Raw genomic sequence first — 22,003 nt, 5'->3', positions numbered from 1 at the left:
ACTGGAACCCAACTACAAGGGAAAAAAAAAAACTACAAAAAAAAAAAAAAACCCATGTTGATGCTAAACGACATGCTACTAAACAAACAATGGATCACTGAAGAAATCAAAGAAGAAATAAAAAGATACCTGGAGACAAATCAAATGAAAACTCAGTGATTGAAACTCTATTGGATGCAACAAGAGAAGTTCTAAGAGGGAAGTTTATAGCAATATAAGCCTACTTCAGATAAGAAAAATCTCAAAAAAACCCAACAACCTAACCTTAAACCTAAAAGAACAAGAAAAAAGAATGAATAACCCAAAGTTATTAGAAGGAAATAAATCACAGATATCAGAGCATAGATAAATGAAATAGAGACTAATACTACAACAGAAATAATAGAACTAAGGGCTAGTGGTTTGAAAAGATAAACAAAATTCATAAACATTTAGACAGACTCTTCAAGAAAATAAGTGAAAGGGCCCAAATTAATAAAATTAGAAATGAAAAAAAGGTTAAAACCAACACCACAAAGATACAAAGATCATAAGAGACTACTACAAGCAAGCATATATCGATAAAATATAAAACCCAGAAGAAATGGACAAATTACTAGAAATATACAATCTCCAAGATTGGGTCAGGAATAAATTGAAAATAAGAACAAAATGATTACCTGTAATGAAATTAAAATTGTAATAAAACAACTCCCAAAAACCAAAATTCCTAAATTAGATAGCCTTACAGGTAAATTCTACTAAACATTTAGAAAAGGGTTAACACTTGTCTCCAACCTGGTCCAAAAAATTTCAGAGGAAGGGATGCTTCAAATTCATTCTACAAGGCCAACATCACCCTTATACCAAAAGCAAAGATATCAGAAAAAGAAAATTACAGGCCAATATCATTGATGAACATAGATGTAAAAGTACTCAACAATTTAACAAACCAAATTCAGCAACACATTAAAGGAATTTTATGACTTGATTATGTAGTATTTATCCAAGGGATACCAGGATGGTTCAACATCTACAGTTCAATCAATGTGATCAACCACATTAACTAATTAAAGAATACAAATCATATGATGATTATCTCAATAGATGCAGAAAAAAAGCTTTTGACAAAATTCAACATCCTTATATTATAAAAACTCTCAAGAAAGCCAGTATAGAGGGAATACACCCCAACATAACAAATGCTAAATATGATAAGCCTATGCCTAACATGTTATGTCAATTCCTATAGAAGATTTATTTTGATCGCTATTGTAAATAGTATATATTTTAATTGTTTTCTGGGCCTATCAGAATAATATGAATAATCTCATGGTTTTAAGGACAGTTGATTATAAATCTGAATTCAATATATAAACTTAATTTCCCTTTATCATATAACCTAACATATTCACAAGTTCCAGGGAATAGAATGTGGACATCTTTGTCAGGGTGTTATTCTGCCTACCACAGTTTCATAGATTGATGATTCTATATTGTAAATATATCTTATTTTTGTAAGATATTTTATTAATGTAAAATTATCTTTAAAAGAAAAATGGGCAAAAGACCTGAATAGACATTTCTCCAAGAATTATATACGGATGGCCAAAAAGCACATGAAAAAATGCTTAACATCCCTGATTTTTAGAGAAATGCAAATCAAAACTACCATGAGACACCACCTCACACCAGTCAGAATGGCCATCATTAATAAGTCCACAAATAACAAGTGCTGGAAGGGGTGAGGATAAAAGGGAGCCCTCCTGCACTGTTGGTGGGAACATAAGCTGGTCCAGCCACTATGGAGAACAGTATGGAGGTACCTTAGAAAACTACACATCAAACTACCATATGATCCAACAATCCCACTATTGTGCATATATCTGGACAAAACTTTCCTTGAAAAAACACATGCACCCACATGTTCGTTGTAGCTCTATTCACAATAGCCAAGACCTGTAAACAACCCAAATGTCCATTAACAGATGACTGGGTTAGGAAGATGTGGTATATATACACAATGGAATACTACTCAGCCATAAAAAAGAATGACATAATGCCCTTTGCAGCAACATGGATGGAACTAGAGACTCTCGCACCGGGTGAAATAAGTCAGAAAAAGAAAGACAAATACCATATGATATCACTCATATCTGGTATCTAATATACAGCACAAATGAGCCTTTCCACAGAAAAGAAATTCATGGACTTGGAGAATAGACTTGTGGTTGCCCATGGGGAGAGGGAGGGAGTGGGAGGGATTTGGGAGCCTGGGGCTAATGGATGCAAATTATTGCTCTTGGAATGGATTTACAATGAGATACTGCTGTGTAGCACTAAGAAATATGTCTAGATACTTACAATGCAGCACGACAATGGGAGAAAAAATTATGTGTATGTGTATGTGTAACTGGGTCTCCATGCTGTACAGTGGGGGAAACAAAGTGTGTTGGGGGAAATAACAAGAAAAAATAAATTTAAAAAAAGAAATGAAATTTAAACAAAAAATCATTTAATTTCTAAAGGAGAAACTGATTTTATTTTTCTTTTTTTTCTTTTTTTTTTTTTTTATTTTCCCACTGTATAGCAAGGGGGTCAGGTTATCCTTACATGTATACATTACAATTACATTTTTCCCCCAGCCTTTCTTCTGTTGCAACATGAGTATCTAGACAAAGTTCTCAATGCTATTCAGCGGGATCTCCTTGGAAATCTATTCTAAGTTGTGTCTGATAAGCCCAAGCTCCTGATCCCTCCCACTCCCTCCCCCTCCCATCAGGCAGCCACAAGTCTCTTCTCCAAGTCCATGATTTTCTTTTCTGAGGAGATGTTCATTTGTGCTGGATATTAGATTCCAGTTATAAGTGATATCATATGGTATTTGTCTTTGTCTTTCTGGCTCATTTCACTCAGTATGAGATTGTCTAGCTCTATCCATGTTGCTGCAAATGGCACTATGTCATTCTTTTTTATGGCTGAGTAGTATTCCATTGTGTATATATACCACATCTTCTGAATCCAATCCTCTGTCGATGGACATTTGGGTTGTTTCCAGTTTAAAACATATATTCAAGTAAAAAATACAGAATACAGTCAAGACTTTCAGGAAAAAAAACGTGGTTGAACTGCTTATTTTCACAGTTATAAACATTTATATAAAGTCATCATTGTTAAGAAAATGTGTGTCAAGAGTTAGGAAGTAGATCTCAATGAAATTTGAAGGAGAAGTCCAAAAATAGTTTTAGCATATATAGAAAATTATTAGTGAAAGATTTAGCATTTAGATCAATGAAGAAAGGATGATTTTCAGGAAATAGCTTTGAATAAATCAGTTTTCCCATGAAAATAAAAATCTTCCCACTCAGACCCAAAATACAAAAATCAACTACAAATGAACTAAATGTCTAAAAGAAGTACAAAATACTGCAAATCTTTCCTTTTTATTTATTTTTTTAAGGGCCACTCCCATGGCATATGGAAGTTCCAAGGCTAGGGGTTGAATCAGAGATGTAGCTGCCAGCCTATACCACAACTACAGCAATACAGGATCTGATCCATGTCTGTGATTTACACCACAACTTGTGACTTGCTAGATACTTAACCCCTCATGGATAGTAGTTGGGTTCATTACCACTGAGCCACAATGGGAACTGCAAAACTTTTAGAAGAAAATAAAATATTACATTCTTATGACTTGAGATAATGAAGGCTTTCTCAATATCTTAAAAGAATAAAACTGGAAGCAGTTTACACATTCAGAAAAAAAAATACTAAATAAAACCATCAGAAAAATATCACTATTCAGAGAATACATTTGCAATATTTATTGACAAAACATATTAGCCTCTGGAATCTACACACACACACACACACAAATAGAAATACAGTAAATTTTCTTTTCAATGCACAGATAGTCCACAGAAGACAATGTTTAATTTAAAGATAAATCTATGAAAAGATGCTCTATCTTATTAGTCAACCATGAAAATTAAACTATCATTAAATTAAAATTGAACCACTCAATTAATTTAAAACAACAATTTTACACTAGCTTTCAAGTAGAAAATATGTTATTATAGAGACACATATATCATGAAGTCTTTCCTAGATTGAGAAGATGCTATAGTACTTTATTCATTAATTTAACATTTTTTTGTGTATTTTTGGATATTCTGGGAATGCCCCAAATGAAGGCTAGTGGAAGGTAGATTTGCAATAGAGAGGTAAGAAGAATAAGTTTAGCTGTGCCTAGAGTATATCTAACAGTTTTCAGGCTTTTCTTGTTATTGTTATGATATTTTTCATCAAGTTTAACTCTCAAAGTAAAGGAAACATATGGACAGGAGTTTAAATTTATTTGGAAAAATGTATAATGCTAGAGAGTAGTAGTTTGACTACTCTGATTTCTTTCATTTTAGCTTACGCCTCTGTATTTTGTCATTTTGCAGTGTCCCCAGTTGATGAGGTCTTGGAAATATTAGCATCTGTATACCAGTTTATTGGATGCAGTGACCTGCTTGTTAGCAATGAAACTTTAGAAATTCCCTGCTGTTTTAGTGAGAGATAGAAAATTGCACTCTAATAGTAAGTGTTGGTTAATATTATGTTCTATAATCCTCAGCATTATTTTCATTTAATAAGTGAAATCCATTTATATACTGCTTAAAAAAAAAACACAGTACCTAGTGCTCTGGGAAAAGCCAATTCACTTCAGTTGTGATTTATAATGAAAAAGAGGTGATTTTTTTCCTCCTCCAATCTTTTTCACTAAAGAGAATGAATAACCTATTGTGATAATTTTGAAAAATTATAATTTTATTAGCAATATAATCTTTGTATAATCCTCTGAGATAAAGATTAAGATCTTTATGTCACTCTAGAATCTTCATAAAATAAAATTATTTATATTACTTTACATAAATGTAATAAATTTCCAACTGTGGCTTAGTAATAATTGAGATTCCTTTATCTTTGGCATAGCCAATAAACAACTTTATACTTTTACATTCTTAAGTGCTAATATTAACTATTTATGGACTCTGAAGAAATGCTATCCTTATGTTAAGCTATTCTTTTCTTCTTTTAAAATTATGAATTATGATCCAAAGAAAGATAAAACTAGGATTGAGTAATAGGTAGTTCCAAATGTCTTTCATTTAAAAATGTTCTTCCATTAAAATTAAATATGACTGTCATAATTAGGAACTACCCAGATTATGACCAAAAAATTTGTGAATACCATGTTCAAATCATTAAATATATATGTATTAAATGCAGATTGAACTGTACATGTATTTAATTCTTGCACGAAGTCAATTTTTTACTACACTTTAGATATTTATATTTTATGAAAATATATTTTATCTATTTTACTGAGAAAGCTAGCATTGGCACTACTTCTATTTCTCCATATATTGTCTTCTTAATCCATTCATTCATCTTTCCTTCCATTTCACCACAAGTCAGGATGTTGAGAGAATATAGTTTCTGCAATCAAAAATAGAATCAGGAGTTCCCATTGTGGCTCAGTGGTTAATGAACCTGACTAGTATCCATGAGGATGCAGGTTTGATCCCTGGCCTTGCTCAGTGGGTTAAGGATCTGGCATAGCCATGAGCTATGGTACAAGTCACAGATGTGGCTCAGATCCCGTGTTTCTGTGGCTACGGAGTAGGCTGCCAGCTGCAGTTCTCATTCAACCCTAGCCTGGGAACCTCAATATGATGCAGGTGTGGCCCTAAAAATACAAAAAAGAAAATAATAGAATCAAGAGTTCCATATAAAATACTGAAAAACAAGGATACTCAAGATTCTGTTTGTTTATATGAAAGTCTGCAATAAATATAATAATATTTATTAATATTTAAAAGTTTAAATTAAATTTAAAATCTTTAAAAATGTATGCGTATATTAATATTTCATAAGTGTGAAAGATCTTTCAGTATTTAAATGTGTAAACATCTAGTGAATAAAAATCTTTTCCAGGTACTAGATTTTCATTGTTTTTGTCCTACAACTACAAATAAGGAATAAATTGTTCATCCATTCCTTTAGGCAACTCAGCCAGCACAAGCAATCTAACAACAATGATAAAAGTTGTAGTCATCTGATTAACCATTTATTATATATACTTTCACTATTCTAGAGTTTTTATAATTATTTACTCATTTAATCACACAGCAAATTTGTGTTGAAAATGTTATTACAATTTCAGCTTTTACACCTGAGAAAATGGAGGCAGAGAGAGATTAACAAACTCATTTAGGACCATGCAGCTATTAAACTGCAAAATTGGAACCTCTCAAATATAACACATACATATAAGATAAACATACTAAATATTTGTAGGAAAAGTTTCTTATAGATATTAGAAACAGTGGGGGTTATTTGTAAATATGTTTTTAAAGTAGGAAAAAAACTAATATCAGATTCTGATTTAAATTATTCATGTAATGAGAAAAATTAAAACAATGGATTCAAACCACACTATTTTAGAAAGACTAATTAAAACTTAAAGGAAACAAATTACATATATTTTAAAAACTGAAAGATGATTGCCAAATATAAAGGACACTAATATACATAAAAGCAAAACAAAAATAAGCAAATGACACTAATTTAGGTTCTCCTCATTCAGATTCTACACATTGTTACATGAATTAAATGAGACAATGTATGGGAAAGCACTAGTAAACTGGAGAGAAATATAAACGTACGTTGTTATTATTCAGCATAAATTATTAAGCATTTTTGAAAAATAAATCCTCTTAAAGCCTTTTTCAGTATTTTAGAAGCAATAATTTATTACATATATTTGATACACTGATTTTTATTTTTTATTTATTTGCAATAAAATCCAGTTCTCCTGAGGAGCATTTATTTAACCTAGTTTTTAATAAATATACATATTTTTGTAAAATTATATATATTTAAGAATATACCATATAGTTAAAATTTTCATTATGGCTTCCTCCTTTAGTAAGTCTTTACTTATTTTTCTGCTAGTAGATAAGAATGGTTACATTCTAAATGCAAAGCATGTCCTGCAGAATCACCCTATTCCCTGTAATCAATTTGCAGTGTTAATTTGCATGAAATGTGATTGACTCTGGCTTTTCCACTTCTTAACCAAAATGCCAAGAAGTCCTGGGGAACAACCCATACTTATATGTGTTGGTACCACTATAATTTTCTCCAAACGTAGCCAATTCCCACTCTATCTACCAAAGTGACCATTATATTACTTTTCCTCAATATCATAAGACAACTATTTTAAGATAATTAAGATACGCCTCAATTTTGACTTTATAGAGAAAATGGAGCTATCATATGAAACCCCTTGAGTTTCCTTTCTTCATATCTATAATATTATTTTTATCTGCATCTAAATTTACTAGCTTTTCTTCAGATTTAGCCAAAGAATTTTCTTCTTACTCTCTGTAGAGTTGATCTTTAAGCCAGTGTTTTATATCCTCAAATTTAACCTATTTCCTTATATTTTCAATCTCATCGTCTCCACAGATTAGTTTTTCTTAGTAACTAATAATAAACTCACTCCTATCAAAAGAATCTTCCCTTAACTCTAAAGTCTACTTAAGCTACTGTTCTATATCTTCTTCCTTTGGCAAAAAACTTTCTTTAAAGAGCTGGTGTCTAATTCTCCAACACACATTTACTCCTTACAGAATCCCTAATTGTTAAAAATAATATATGATTTTCAGCCCTATGTTGACATTTCTGCACATTTGTAATTGTTTACTTTCTCAAATTTTTGCATTGTATGGTTTTGGACATGCCTGATTATTCTCCTACTTATATGATTAGTTTTTCTCAATTTCTTTTAAGAACTCCACTTTCTTATCTGACCCTTAAATAATAGTATTGGCTGGCTTTCTTCTCACTCAGTACACATAACTGGGTTTGTTTTATCTGCATAAAATTTCAGGTAACTCCACTCTGATAAAGATGGATTTATCTCCAGACTCTTATCAATTTTCTGAATTTCAAGGGGAAGAATTTAAGTTCCTACTGGCTTTTTACATTTTGATGATCCATGGGGCTTTAGAATGAGCATATTCAAAATGGAAGTTTTTGTCTTTCCACTCAAATCTCTATTTCTGAATCATCTACCTGTATTGATGAATGACAGTGTCACCCATTTGCTCAATCCAAAAATCTTGAAATCAACTTTTAAGGGTCCTGATTTTTTAACTTATAACATAAAATTCATTACCAATCCAAATTGATTTTGTCCCCAAAATGTGTGTCTTAAATCTGTCTACTCTTGATTTCCATTGTCAACATCTTACTCGAGACCTTATATATATATATATATATATATATATATATATATATATATATATATATATATATATATTTTTTTAGGTCCGCACCAATGGAATATGGAAGTTCCCAGGCTGGGGGTTGAATCAGAGCTGTAAGTGTTGGGCTACACCACAGCCACAGTAACATGGGATCTGGGCCATGTCTGTGACCAACACCACAGCTCATGGCAATGCTGGATGCTTAACCCACGGAGCAAGGCCAGGGATCAAACCCACATCCTTATGGATACTAGTCAGGTTTGCTACTGCTGAGCCATGATGGGAAATCCCCCTTATGTTATTTTATAATCTTCCAATGGGACTGACCTTTTCTAGTTTTCTCCATATCAAGGCCATCCTCCACATTGTTGCCAAAGCAAAAATTCCAAACTGGTAATATCTCTCCTCTGCTCAAAGTTATTTGATGACTTTTAATTATTTAAATTATAATTTCATAGTATCTTAGCATAAATACTCAATGCAGAATCTTGACCCTTTCTAACTCCTCCTACTTAATTAACAGACCACCTATTTTCAAGCCATGTTGTTGCATTTGTAGTTGTAGAACTCTACATCTTGCAATGTCTCTGTGCCTCTGAATATTTTATTTTTACTGCCTGGAACTCTTTTTCTACTATTGTATCTATATGGCTTATGCTCATCCTTTATAACTCAGCTCAAGTGTTTCCTCATAATGGTTCCCTGAAACTTTTGCCTATCTACTCCTTTTAGCCAGGCTTAATTTTGAGGCACCTCTTCTGTCATTCCATCTTATGTCTACTTTTCTGTGCTCATCACATACATCACATAGTATAATATTTTGCATATTTATCCTTCTCTACTTCTAAATTATAAGATTTATTCATATATGTAAATGTTATTTTTCTATAGCCTATTTATTCCAGGCATTTTTTTTCTTAATATTAGTGATATAAGATATTCAAAAAATCATCTTTAATCTTCCTAGCAGCTTATTGACAGAAGCCGTGCCTTAACTTTGTATCAATCTTTAGCATCAAGCCACATGCTTGCCCTATAGAAGATACTTGAGAAGTTTTTATGGAATATATCACAAAATAGGTGAACATATAAAGCATAATTTTTGAGCTATGTATCCATGAACAGATGCCACATCAGAATACTACTTTCTAGCCTCTCATGACTACTTAACATAGATTTGCCATCCTCCTTAAAGTGCCAGACTTAATTTTCCAGTTTTTCAAATTGTCTTCATAGGATAGGTTTTGACTCCTTTCAAATTATCCCTCAATAAATAGTAGTATCACTTAATGAGAGAACCGAAGTATTTCTGAATTCCCAATGTAAGTCTAAAAAAAGTCTTTTTTTGGTGAATTTTTACCTTCTCTCTCCATGTTAGCCTTTAATAAAAACCAAATAAATGAATGAATGAATGAATATGACCTAATCAGTCTAACAAAACTCTTTATGTCACAAAGAATCTTGTTCAACTAGATTTACCACTTTCTTCACTTAAGCATTTCAACTGTTTATTCAATAAAATAATTACTGAGAATCTACTGTTTTCAAAGAATTGTTCTTATTCCATAAACAGAAGAAACAAGGTCCATTCTCTCATGGAACTCAAATTATTTTGAGATTCTTCTACTAATTGTTTTGCATATAGGTTCATATGCATAAGATACACACATGACATAACATGTCCTATCACATTTATATATCAGCTGACATAAAACTGACACATTTTCCACTTTATTTCTTTCGTTTTTTGTTTTTTTTTTTTTGGCTGTACCCACAGCACATGAAACTTTCCTGGCCAGGGATCAAACCTATACCACAGCAGTGATAATGCAGAATCCTTAATCAGACTCATATACTTTTTGGTAGATATTTGGCTAGCTGAACACCAAATTCAATTATCCTTCGTCGCAGATAGCAAGGGTATATTTACCACTGTATCCTCTTAAGGTGGTGCCATGTGACAGAGTTCTGGTGAATGAAATGTATATGGAATATGCAGGTACTTCCAAGCCTGTTCTTTTCCACTTCTGGCTGTTCAGAATGGAGACAACTTCTAGGGTACCCACTGGAGTCAAGTGCTGCATATGAAATAGATTTGAACAAAGTGTGTCAAAATTGACTCAAAATATTAAAGTAGATTTTGAATTTACTATAATTTAAGGGAATACTTATATATTAAATAAAAGAAAAAAGAGAATAACAGGATAATATGAACTTAATGCATGTTAAGAAAAGATAATCTGTGGGAAAGAAAATTTTATTTTAAATACATATTAGAAAAGTTGACAAAGAAAAATTACAAGTATACACTTGTATTGCACTACACACCAAAGTAATCTTAAATGGATGAAAAAGAGGAAAAATAAAATGATAAAACTAGAAATATTGGAAAATAAAGTAATTTTTCTCATTTAAAGAAATGAGAAGAATAACAATTATTAATGTATCTATATCAGTATTTCTGAATACAGAACAACACTTTGACCAAAGTGAAAACCAAATGAACAAACATGGGAAATATTTGCAATACTTGTTTCCAAAAATTAAAAGTTGTAGAAATATATAAGAAAAAAATCTATTACTTCAAGAAAAAAAATAATCAACATACATCAATAGCTCAATCACACTACAAAAAAAAAATGCAGTGATAGAAAAATTGGTCATTAAAATATTTAAAATATTAACTGGTAGATCCCATCATGGCTCAGTGGTTAACAAATCCAACTAGGAACCATGAGGTTGTGGGTTTGATCCCTGGCCTTGCTCAGCAGGTTAAGGTTCCAGCATTGCCATGAGCTGTGGTGTAGGTTGCAGACGCGGCTTGGATCCCGCGTTGCTGTGGCTCTGGCGTAGGCCGGCAGCTACAGCTCCGATTCGACCCCTAGCCTGGGAACCTCCATATGCCATGGGAGCGGCCCCAGAAAAGGCAAAAAGATAATATATATATATATATATATAAACTGGAGTTCTCTTGTGGTGCATTGGTTAAGGATCCAGCATTGTCACTGCAGTGGCTCAGGTTGCTGCTGTGGCATGCTTTCAGCCCCTGGCCCAGGAATGTCCACATTCTGTGGGCATGGCCAAAAATTTTTTTAAATATTAACTATAGTTAACAATACTATATTGAATATTCGAAAGTTGCTTTTAAGTAGGTCTTAAAAGTTCTCATTACAAGAATAAACATTTGTAATTATATGTGGTGATGGATGTTAAGAAGATCATTTCACAAAGTTCCCATTGTGGCTTGGTAGGTTAAGAATCTGACTAGTATCCTTGAGGATGCAGGTTCAATACCTGGCCTTGCTCAGTGGGTTAAGGATCCGACATTACTGCAACCTAGCATAGGTTGCAAATGCGGCTCAGATCTAGTATTGCTATGGCTGTGGTGCAGGCTAGAATCCGTGACTCTGATTTGACCCCTAGCCTGGGTACTTCCATATGCTGCCAGTGCAGCCATAAAAAGTAAAACAAACAAAACAAAACAAAACAAAATTAAAAAAAGATAACCATTTTACTATATATGCATATAGATATAATCAAATTGTTATGTTATACACCCCAAACTAATACTGTATGTCAATTATATCTCATTAAAATGAATAAATATAAATGAATACATAAATACGTCATAAATATAAAGGGCCCATGATCAAGCTCTGAGCAATTCCAAACCTTAAGAATGGCCAAGAGGAGGATGTGATAGTTCAAAGAGAGATTCAGAAGAAACAACCAAAGAGAAAATAAGAAAACCACAGGAATAAAGTTCTGTCAAAACCAAAAGAACATTGTAATAAATGCTGATTAGTAGTGTAATTGCACAATGAGCTTAAAATTGGCCCTGTACTGTTACTAACAAGATACTGAGTTGTTTTTCAGACAACAGAACGAAACTGCAAGTCATACAGGTGAAGCATGTGTAAAAGAGAAAATTTTGACCTTAAACACCCAGAACCAAAGTTTCTTTCTCTCTTGTAACCAAAATATGGAGATATGATGAGAACCTGAATACTGGAGCACTTTCAGAAGAAAAGAGTCTTTTGTCGGAAGATCCAATGCTGAAGCCCCCTTCACTAAGCCTTACCATAATGACCAAGTTCCAACTGAATTTTGCCCCACTTCATCATACAAACCCTCCTCCCATAATTCATAAAAGTTTAACAGAACCCCAGATTGTGGAGACAGATTTGAGCCCTGTTTTCAGTCTCTTTGCCTATCTACATTGCAATAATTTTTTTTTTTTTCTCAAAAGCTGGTGCAATAGTTTTGGCTGTTGGGTTTTTCAAATGTTTTTCCCTCTATTGAGAAGATTTTATCCATTATTATATTGACAGTATGTTAAAAAATAATTTTTATATGTTAAACCAAACCAAGGGTTTGGGAGATAAATATCACTTGGTCATGGTATATAATATTTTTTATATACTAATGGGTATAGTTTAATAGTGTTTTATTGAGGATTTCTGTATCTATATTCATAAGGGTGATTTCCTTATATATTTTTCTTGTGATTTCTTTGGTCTAGATATAAGGGTGACTCTGATTTTATAAAATGAATTGTGAGGAGTTACTACTGTGGCACAGTGGGTTTAGAATCTGACTGCATCATCTTGGGTTACTGCAGAGGTTCAGATTTGATCCCCGTCCCAGCACAGTGAGTTAAAAGATATGATGTTGCTGCAGCTCTATTGTCTTAGATTCAATCCCTGGCTCCCTGGAAACTTCCATATGCCACAGAGGCAACCATTTAAAAAAAGAAAAGAAAAGAAAAAGAAAAAATAAATTGTGATATGTTCCCTCCTTTTTTATTTTTTTGAAGGTTTTATCAAAATTGATTTTTTTTTTCATTTTTGACTATCCCATGGCATATGTAGTTCCCAGGCCAGGGATCAGATCTGAACCACAGTTGCAACCTACACTGCAGCTGTGGCAATGCTGGATCCTTTAACCCAACTCTGCAGGGCCCAGGATTGAACCTGTGGTCCTGGGGCTGCAGAGACATCACTGATCCTGTTGCACCAAAGTGGGAACTACCAAAATTGATTTTTATTCTTCTTCAGATTTTGATAGAATTAACTAACCTGGACTTTTCTTTGTGGGAAAATATTTCATTACTCAATCTATTTACTTGTTATAGATCTATTCAGATTCTCTATCTTCATTGGTTTGTGCCTTGTTGGAATTTGTCTATTGCATCTAGGATTTCTAATTTGTTGGCAGACAATTTTTCACAATAATCCCTTGAGATTACTTTTTATTTCTCTAAGAATGGTAGTAATGTCCTCTATTTAATTCCCAATTTTTTTAATTTGAATTTTTTTTCTTTTTTCTTGGTTTGTCTAAAGATTTGTCAATTTTGTTGATCTTTGGAGAGAACAAAGTATGAACCTCATTGATTTCCTCCATATTTTTTCTCTTCTCTTTTTCATTTCAGCTCTGTCATTACCTTCCTTTTGATTACTTCAGGTTTGGTTAGCTCTTCTTTTGCCCAGTGTCTTAAGGTTGCTTATTTGGGATATTTAGTATTTTTTAATGTAGGTTTTAACAACTATGCATTTTCTTCTAAGCACTGCCTTAGCTATATTCCATATCTTTTAGTATGCTGTATTTACATTATAAATCATCTAAGTGTATTTTCAAATTTTCATGGCAATTTCTCCTTTGTTCTGATGAGGTAGAAATGCATTATAAACAATTTAGCATTTTATGCATTTTTTTAGTGTATGCTGTAGTGGAATCACATACATTCACATTGTTATGCAACTATCAATGACCATCAGAGTCATATCTCCAGAACATTTTCATCGTGACAAACTGGAACTCCTTACACACTAAATGATAATTCTCTATTAACCCCTCGACCCAGCCTAGCTAGCCCCTAACAACCACCATTTTAATATCCATCTCTGTAAATTTGACTATTGTATCTATATCATATGACTGTAGTGATATAATGTTTGTTCTTTTGTGTTTTGCTTATTTCACTTATCACGATGTTCTTTCATTCATATTGTAGCATGTATCAGAATTTTTCTCATTTTTAAAGCTATATAATATTCTGTTGTATGTATATACCACATTTTATTGTTCAAAATTCAGTGATGAACGTCTGGGTTGTTTTCACACTTGGATACTGTGAATAAGGATACTATGAACATTGGTGAACAGATATCTGTTATAGTCCCTGTTTTTAATTATTATATATATATATATATATATATATATCCAGAGGTAGAATTGCTGATCATATAGCAATTTTGTTTTAAATTATTTGAGGAAATGTCATACTATTATTCACAATGGCTTCATGATTTTGAATTCCCACCAGCAATTCACAGGGTTTCCAAATTCTGCATATCTTTACAAATATTAGTTATGTTTTTGTTTTTGGTTAATTGGTCATCCTAATCAATATAAAATTATCTCTCATTGCGGTTTTGATTTCTATTTCCATAATGATTAATATTGCTGAGTATCTTTTTTATTTGTTTATTGTTCATGTGTATATCTTTGAAGATATATCTATTCAAGTCATTTGCTCATTTTTAACTAGGTTGCATTTTGTTGGTGAGTTATAGGAGATTTTTATATATTCTGGAATATATACACATATATACACACAAATATTTAAAAATTTCTTCAATTATGCAGGCTACATTTTTAATCTGTTAATAGTGTTTTACGATACACAAAAAGTTTTTAGTTTAAAGTCCAATTTATTTTTCTTTTCTTTTCTTTTTTTTTGTTTGTATTCTGTCCTTTTGTTGTTATATCCAAAAAATAATTTCCAAATCCAATGGTCATTAAACATTTGTTTTATGTCTTACTCTAAAAGTTTTATCATTATATATCTTATATCTTCAATCAATTTTTACTTATTTTTAGCACACTGTGTAATGTAAGGTTTCATGTTCATTCTTTTGCAAGTTGATGTTTGATTTTCCAGCACCATTTTTTGAAGACACCATGCTGTCCCTCTTGAATGGTCCTGGTAACCTTATAGAAAATCAGTTGATCATAAATGAGAAGGTTTATTTCTTGGATCTCACTTCTATTTCATTGATTTCTATGTCTGTATTTATACCAGTGTCTCACTGGTTTGATTACTATAGTTTTGTAGTAAGCTTTGAAATTAGAAATTATAAGACATTCAACTTTGTTCCTTTTTATTTTTTTCAAGGTCTTTGTCTCTCTATACTCCTTTGGGATTTTTATTATTCTTATAATAGATTTTTCTATTTCTACAGAAAACTTTGCAATTTTGGTAGATATTGCATTAAATCTGAAGATTTATCTGGATGGTGTTAACATTTTAATAAAATTACATCTTCTAATACTTAAACATGGTATCTACTTATTTATGTCCTCTTTAATTTCTTGCAGCATAATTTCCATGTATAAATCTATTGCCTTCTTAGTTAAGTTCATTCCAAAGTACTTTATTCATCTTGATGTTATTATAAATAGAATTGCTTTCTTAATTTCCTTTTTGGATTGATAGTTGTTAGTGTCTTAAAACACAACTGATTTTTGTGTATTGATTTTGTATCTTGCAACTATCCTTAAATTATTTATTAGCTCTAACTGTTTTAGAACAGATTTGTGTGTGGGTGTGTGTGTGTGTGTGTGTGTGTGTGTGTGTGTGTGTAATCTTTTGGATTTTCTACATATAAGATCATGTCATCTGCAGAGAGATAATTTTATTTCTTTGTTTCCTACTTGGATGCCTTTTATTTATTTTTCTAGATTAATTACACTGGGTAGGGCTTCTAATACTATGCTGAATAGAAGTGGCGAAAGCAGGGAGTTCCCATCGTGGTGCAGTGGTTAACAAATCCGACTAGGAACAATGAAGTCACAGGTTCAATCCCTGGCCTTGCTCAGTGGGTTAAGGATCTGGCCTTGGGGTGAGCTGTGGTGTGGGTTGCAAACGTGGCTCAGATCCAGCATTGCTGTGGCTCTGGTGAAGGCCAGTGGCTACAGCTGATTAGACCCCTAGCCTGGGAATCTCCATATGCCATGGGAGCAGCTCAAGAAAAGGCAAAAATACAAAAAAAAAGGTGAAAGGTATCCATCCATGTCTTGGTCCTGATCTTAGAAAAAAGCTTTCAAACTTTCCACATGTCTGTGATGTTAGCTGTGCTTTGTTTATATGTATAGACTTTATTATTTTGAGGAAATTTCTCCTACTCCTTTTTTTTTGGTTTATATCATAGCAGTGGGTTGAATCTTGTCAAGTGCTTGTTTGGCATCAATTGAATTGTATAGGGGTTTTTTTTCTCTCTTTTGGTTAATGTCTTGTGTTACATTGATTGATTAACATATGTTGAATTATCCTTGCATTCCAAGAATAAATAACACTTGGTCATGGTGCGTTTGCTCCGGAATTTGTTTTACTAGTATTTTGTTCAGGATTTTTATGTCAACATTAATCAGAGATATTAGTATATAGTTTTCTTTCCTTGTAGTGTCTTTGTCCAGCTTTATATAATAGAAATGCTGACCTCATAATATGAATTCAAAAGTGTCTCTTCCTTTTCAATTTTTTGGAAGAATTTAAAAATGGTTAGTGGAGTTCCTGTCGTGGTGCAGCAGAAACAAATCCTACTAGGAACTGTGAGGTTGCGGGTTCTATCCCTAGCCTTGCTCAGTAGGTTAAGGATCTGGCATTGCTGTGAGCTGTGGTGGTAGGTCACAGACGTGGTTCCGATCCCATGTTGCTGTGGCTGTGGTGTAGGCCGGTGGCTATAGCTCCGATTAGACCCCTAGCCTGGGAACCTCCATATGCTGTGGATGCGGTCCTAGAAAAGACAAAAAAAAAAAAAAGAAAAATTTAAATGGTTAGCGTAAATTCTTCTTTAAAGTTTTGGTAGAATTTAGCAGTGAACCCATGTAATCCAGGACTTTTCTTTTGGGGAGGTTTTTTATTACTGATTTTAATTTCCTAAATGGTTGTATAATTTTTCAGCATTACTATTTATTCAAGATTCAGTCTCAAAGGCTGATTTTCCTTGGAATTTTCCTATCTAAATTATCCAATATGTCAGCATACAATTATTCATTGTACTCCCTTATTACTTTTTTTTCTGTAAAATCAGAAATGTAGTAATGTCCCTACTTTTACATCTTTTTTTTTAGCTTTTTTTTTAAGTGCTACACCTGCAGCATATGGAAGTTCCCAGGCTAGGTGTCAAATTAGAGCTGCAGCTGCTGGCCTATGCCACAGAAACATGAGATCTGAGCAGAATCTGCAACCTACACCACAGCTCATGGCATTGCCAGATTCTTAACCCACTGAGCAAGGCCAGGGGTCGATCTTGCATCCTCATGGAGACTAGTTGGTTTTGTAACATACTATGCCTCAGTGGGAACTCTCTCCCCCTTTTTACTCCTGATTTTAGGTATTTGTATTTCTTAATAAGTTTAGATAAATGTTTGACAATTTAGTTGTTCTTTTTCCAAGAATCAATACTTGTTTTATTGATTTTCTCTATCATATATTTTTCTTTAGTTTACTTACTTGTTTCATTTATATCATTTCCTTTCTTCTGCTATCTTTGGATTTAATCCATTCTTATATTTTCTACTTCCTTAATATGTAAAATGAAAGTTGTTGATTTGAATTTTTACTTCTTTTTAAATGTGTTTACAGCTTTAACTGCAGCTCTCAACACTGCTTTCAGTACATTCCCTAAGTTTTGGTGTGTCTTATTTTTATTTTTATCATCTAAGATATTTTTTATTTTACCTTGGGGTTTCTTCTTTGACCATTCACTATTTAAAAGTGAATTTCCACTTATATGTAAAATTTCAACTTTTCTGTTTGATTTTGATTCTAGTTTAATTCCATTTTGATCAGAAAAGGAACTTTATATGATTCTAATATATTCCATTGTATTAAGTTTTTTGGTGACATAATATATGATTCGTACTAGAGATCGTTCCATGTACTTTTTGAGAAAAATATGTATTCTGCTCTTGACATGTAGAATGATCTGTTTATGTCTGTTAGGTCCAATTATTCTAGAATGTTCAAGTTTTTATTTCTTTACTTACCTTCTGTCTCATTCTTTTATGCCATAACTTCTTCAATATGTTATATATTTAGAGGTGTGTTATTTCTACATATTTGTGCATTTCCAAAATTTTCTTAGGTTGTTTCTATTTTATTCCATTCTTGAAAGAGATAATTTGTTTTACAATTGTTATACTTTTCAATTTATAGAAGCTTGCTTTATTGTCTATCATATGTGTATTCTAGAAAATATTCTGTGCACTTAAGGATAATGTTCACTATGTTGTTCCTATGTGCAATATTCTATAGATTTTTCTTATGTGTAATTGGTTTGTAGTGCTTCTCAAATTTCCTAGATTCTTGTTTATTTTCTGTCTAGTTTTTCTATTCATTATTGAATGCAGTGCATTGACATATCTATTATTACTGAATTGTCCATTTCTATTTTATAATTCCATCAATCAGTAACAGGAGTATGTTTACCACTTTTATGTCATCTGAATGGAGTGACATTTTGATTATTATAAAATGTGCTTATTTCTTTAAATTAAATTTTTTGGTTAAAAATGTTGTCTCATAATAATATAGCTACTCCAACTTCCTCACAGTTACAGTTTGAAAAATGCATCTTTTCTCATCATTTTTATTTCAAACTATTTGCATCTTAGACTGTAAAGCATCATTAATATGTCCACAAATAACAAGTGCTGGAAGGGGTGAGGGTAAAAGGGAACCCTCCTGCACTGTTGGTGGGAATGTAAGCTGGTACAACCACTATGGAGAACACTATGGAGGTACCTTAGAAATCTATACACAGAACTAGCATATGATCCAGCAATCCCACTCTTGGGCATATATCAGGACAAAACTTTCCTTAAAAAAGACACATGCACCCGCACGTTCATTGCAGCACTAGTCACAATAGACAAGGCATGGAAACAACCCAAATGTCCATCGACAGATGATTGGACGAGGCAGGTGTGGTATATATACACAATGGAATACTACTCAGCCATAAAAAAGAATGACATAATGCCATTTGCAGCAACATGCATGGAACGAGTGTCTCTCATCCTCAGTGACGTTAGTCAGAGAGAAAGAAAAACACCATATGATATAACTTGTATCTGGAATCTAATATACTACAAAATGAGCCTTTCCACAGGAAAGAGAATCATGGACTTGGAGAATAGACTGTGGTTGCCAACGGGGAGGGGGAGGGAGTATTATGGATTGGGAGCTTTGAGTTAATCAATGCAAACTATTGCCTTTGGAATGGATTAGCAATGAGATCCTGCTCTGTAGTACTGAGAACTCTGTCAAATCTCTTATGATGGAGCATGTTAATTTGAGAGAAAAATGCATACATGCATGTGTAACTGGGTCACCATGCTGTACAATAGAAAAAAAATTGCATTGGGTAAATAACAATTAAAAACAAACAAACAGACAAAATCTAGCCATAAAAATAGAAGTAATATTTGTTAACTTTCAAGTTACTCCAGTTTTGTTTTCTGCCCACTTGCATCTGCCCTTCCATCATTGTCTTCAGTAAGAAACTTTCCTGCCCATCCTTCTAGCTCTGAAGAAATCTTCCAACTCAGAATGTTTCAAGTCCCCTCATAATGAGGAATGGGAAATATATGGTTCAGAAAATTAGTATCTACTGAAGGTGTTTTAGCAGGTAGGTGGTGTAAAGAAATAGGTATGAGAAGTGAGCTGAGAATTTGGAACCAGGGAATTCAGATACAATTAGCAAAAAAAGGAAGCATGCTATAATTGTCAGATTAGTGCTGAGGCAGTGAAAATGAAAAGGAAATGGTAATTTGAAATGTATTTTAATAAATGACTCAACGTTTGGAGTTCACTATTTGGCTTTCTACTTTCCTGCCTACTCTGCCTTGCCTTCCTATGTAATTCATAGTTGTTGCTCTCTGCATACATAGTGCTTTAAAATAACAGATAAGAGAACAAAACAATGAAAAATTCCAATGGAAGAATACCTTGTTCTTCATACAAAGTCAACTATTTAATTTTCACATAGGTCTTGATTCTCTCTTAAACATGTATACTCATGATTAAAAAAACTATCTTCAATTTTATTCTCATTTATATATATCAAGTCAGTAATTTGAATCTATTTGTTAAATAAAAATTATATTTAACATACCATCCTAAAGAGAATAATTGGGATTTCTACTGGGAACAATATTTGCTTTAGCCAAGTTTATATTATGAAATTTTATGTTATTCCAAATTATGCAAGTTCCAGAATTAAGTAATAAGACCACCTATTTAATAGGAGTCATATTTGCCCTCAATTTTTATTTTCCCTTATTTTAGTGAAACTGTGACTCAAGTTAAAGATGTGAACAATCTCAGAAATAATACATTCACATTCTTTTTGGTTTTATATGAAGTAGACATTCCTCAATTTAATAGATCGTTGTATTCTTTTTCATAAATAGGTCACAGGATGACTTCTCCTGCTAAAGAAGGAAGTAATCCAGCTAACAATGCTCTCAAAATTTTAAAAATGAGACTCAAAATAATTTTATTACAGATATAGAGCCTTCATTTGATTTGTTAACTTTCAAGTTACTCCAGTTTCTCATGTGGAAAGAGCCCAATGAACAGGGAACTAGAACTGCCATCCTCCCAGGAACATGCTGTTCCTCAAGCAGCAGAAAGCAATGAGTTTGATGGAAAGGAGACCCAAAAAGATTCTCAAAAAGAAGATTTAAAAGAAGAGTCCCTTCTAGTGCAGATTCCCATTCCTAGAAAATGGGATTTTTTTTCATGTCAGGATTGGGAGATTTACCTATCTGAGTATCCCACTAGTAAAAATCAATAAAAAACAATCCCTTAATGGATACAAACTATTAGAGCAAGTTTCTAATCAGGAAAAGTTGAGAGGGAAATAAGTGATTTCTTTCATAATAGTATATATTACAAAATTTCTCTCCAACTCTCAATTTCATGTATAATCCCATTTATTAGCAAACATGAGACGAGAAGAATAATTATCCATCTGCTGTGTGGGAGACATTTCTCTCAGGCTGCAGGTTGTCAAAATACCATGTTGGTGAAACAAAAATATATAGCTTTTCTTCCTCATCCAAATGTCCTCACTCATGGGGAGAGAACCATAACATTTGGAAGATTTTTGAAGGGGTCCTACTACTGTCCTTCTCTTTGAAAGACTGACATCAGGAAAAATTTTGATGGTAGAGGGTTTTTCCTTGATGTTGAATGTTGCTGACTAATCAGGATCATGAAGGCTAAATGTTGGAGTGCCTGTGGCAATTTCTTAAAATAAGACAACAGAGAAATTTGCCACATTAAAAGACTTTTCCTTCCATAAATGATTTCTCTGTAGCACATACCGCCATTTGACAGCATTTTACCCTGTAGAACTTTGTCATTCACTGCTGCTTTGTAAACTAAGTTTTTGTAATGTTCTAAATCCTTTTGTTATTTTTTCAACAATCTTCACAACATCTTCCCCAGGAGCATATTGCATTTCAAGAAACCACAGTTTTTTTGTTTGTTTTAGACCTGCACTTGTGGCATACCCCAGACTAGGGGTAGAACAAGAGCTGCAGCTGCTAGCCACAGCCTCACTGCCACAGCCACAGCAATGCAGGATCTGAGACACATCTTCAACTACACCATAGCTCATGGC

The 22,003-nt window shown here is 32.8% G+C and overlaps 1 protein-coding gene across 1 annotated transcript; it reads left to right on the top strand.

The window, feature by feature from the left end:
- Positions 1–20,794: 20,794 nt before the first annotated feature.
- Positions 20,795–21,584, top strand: CPXCR1 (CPX chromosome region candidate 1). Its single transcript, XM_053743476.1, is given in 4 exon segments — positions 20,795–20,837; positions 20,840–20,903; positions 20,944–21,508; positions 21,510–21,584. Coding segments are annotated over 4 exon segments (747 nt in total).
- Positions 21,585–22,003: the final 419 nt, after the last annotated feature.

The sequence above is a fragment of the Phacochoerus africanus genome, chromosome X (genome assembly GCF_016906955.1).
Source record: "Phacochoerus africanus isolate WHEZ1 chromosome X, ROS_Pafr_v1, whole genome shotgun sequence".
Classification (NCBI taxonomy): domain Eukaryota; kingdom Metazoa; phylum Chordata; class Mammalia; order Artiodactyla; family Suidae; genus Phacochoerus; species Phacochoerus africanus.
The sequence above is the reverse complement of the archived record's forward strand: the minus strand, read 5'-3'. Positions and strand labels throughout refer to the sequence as shown.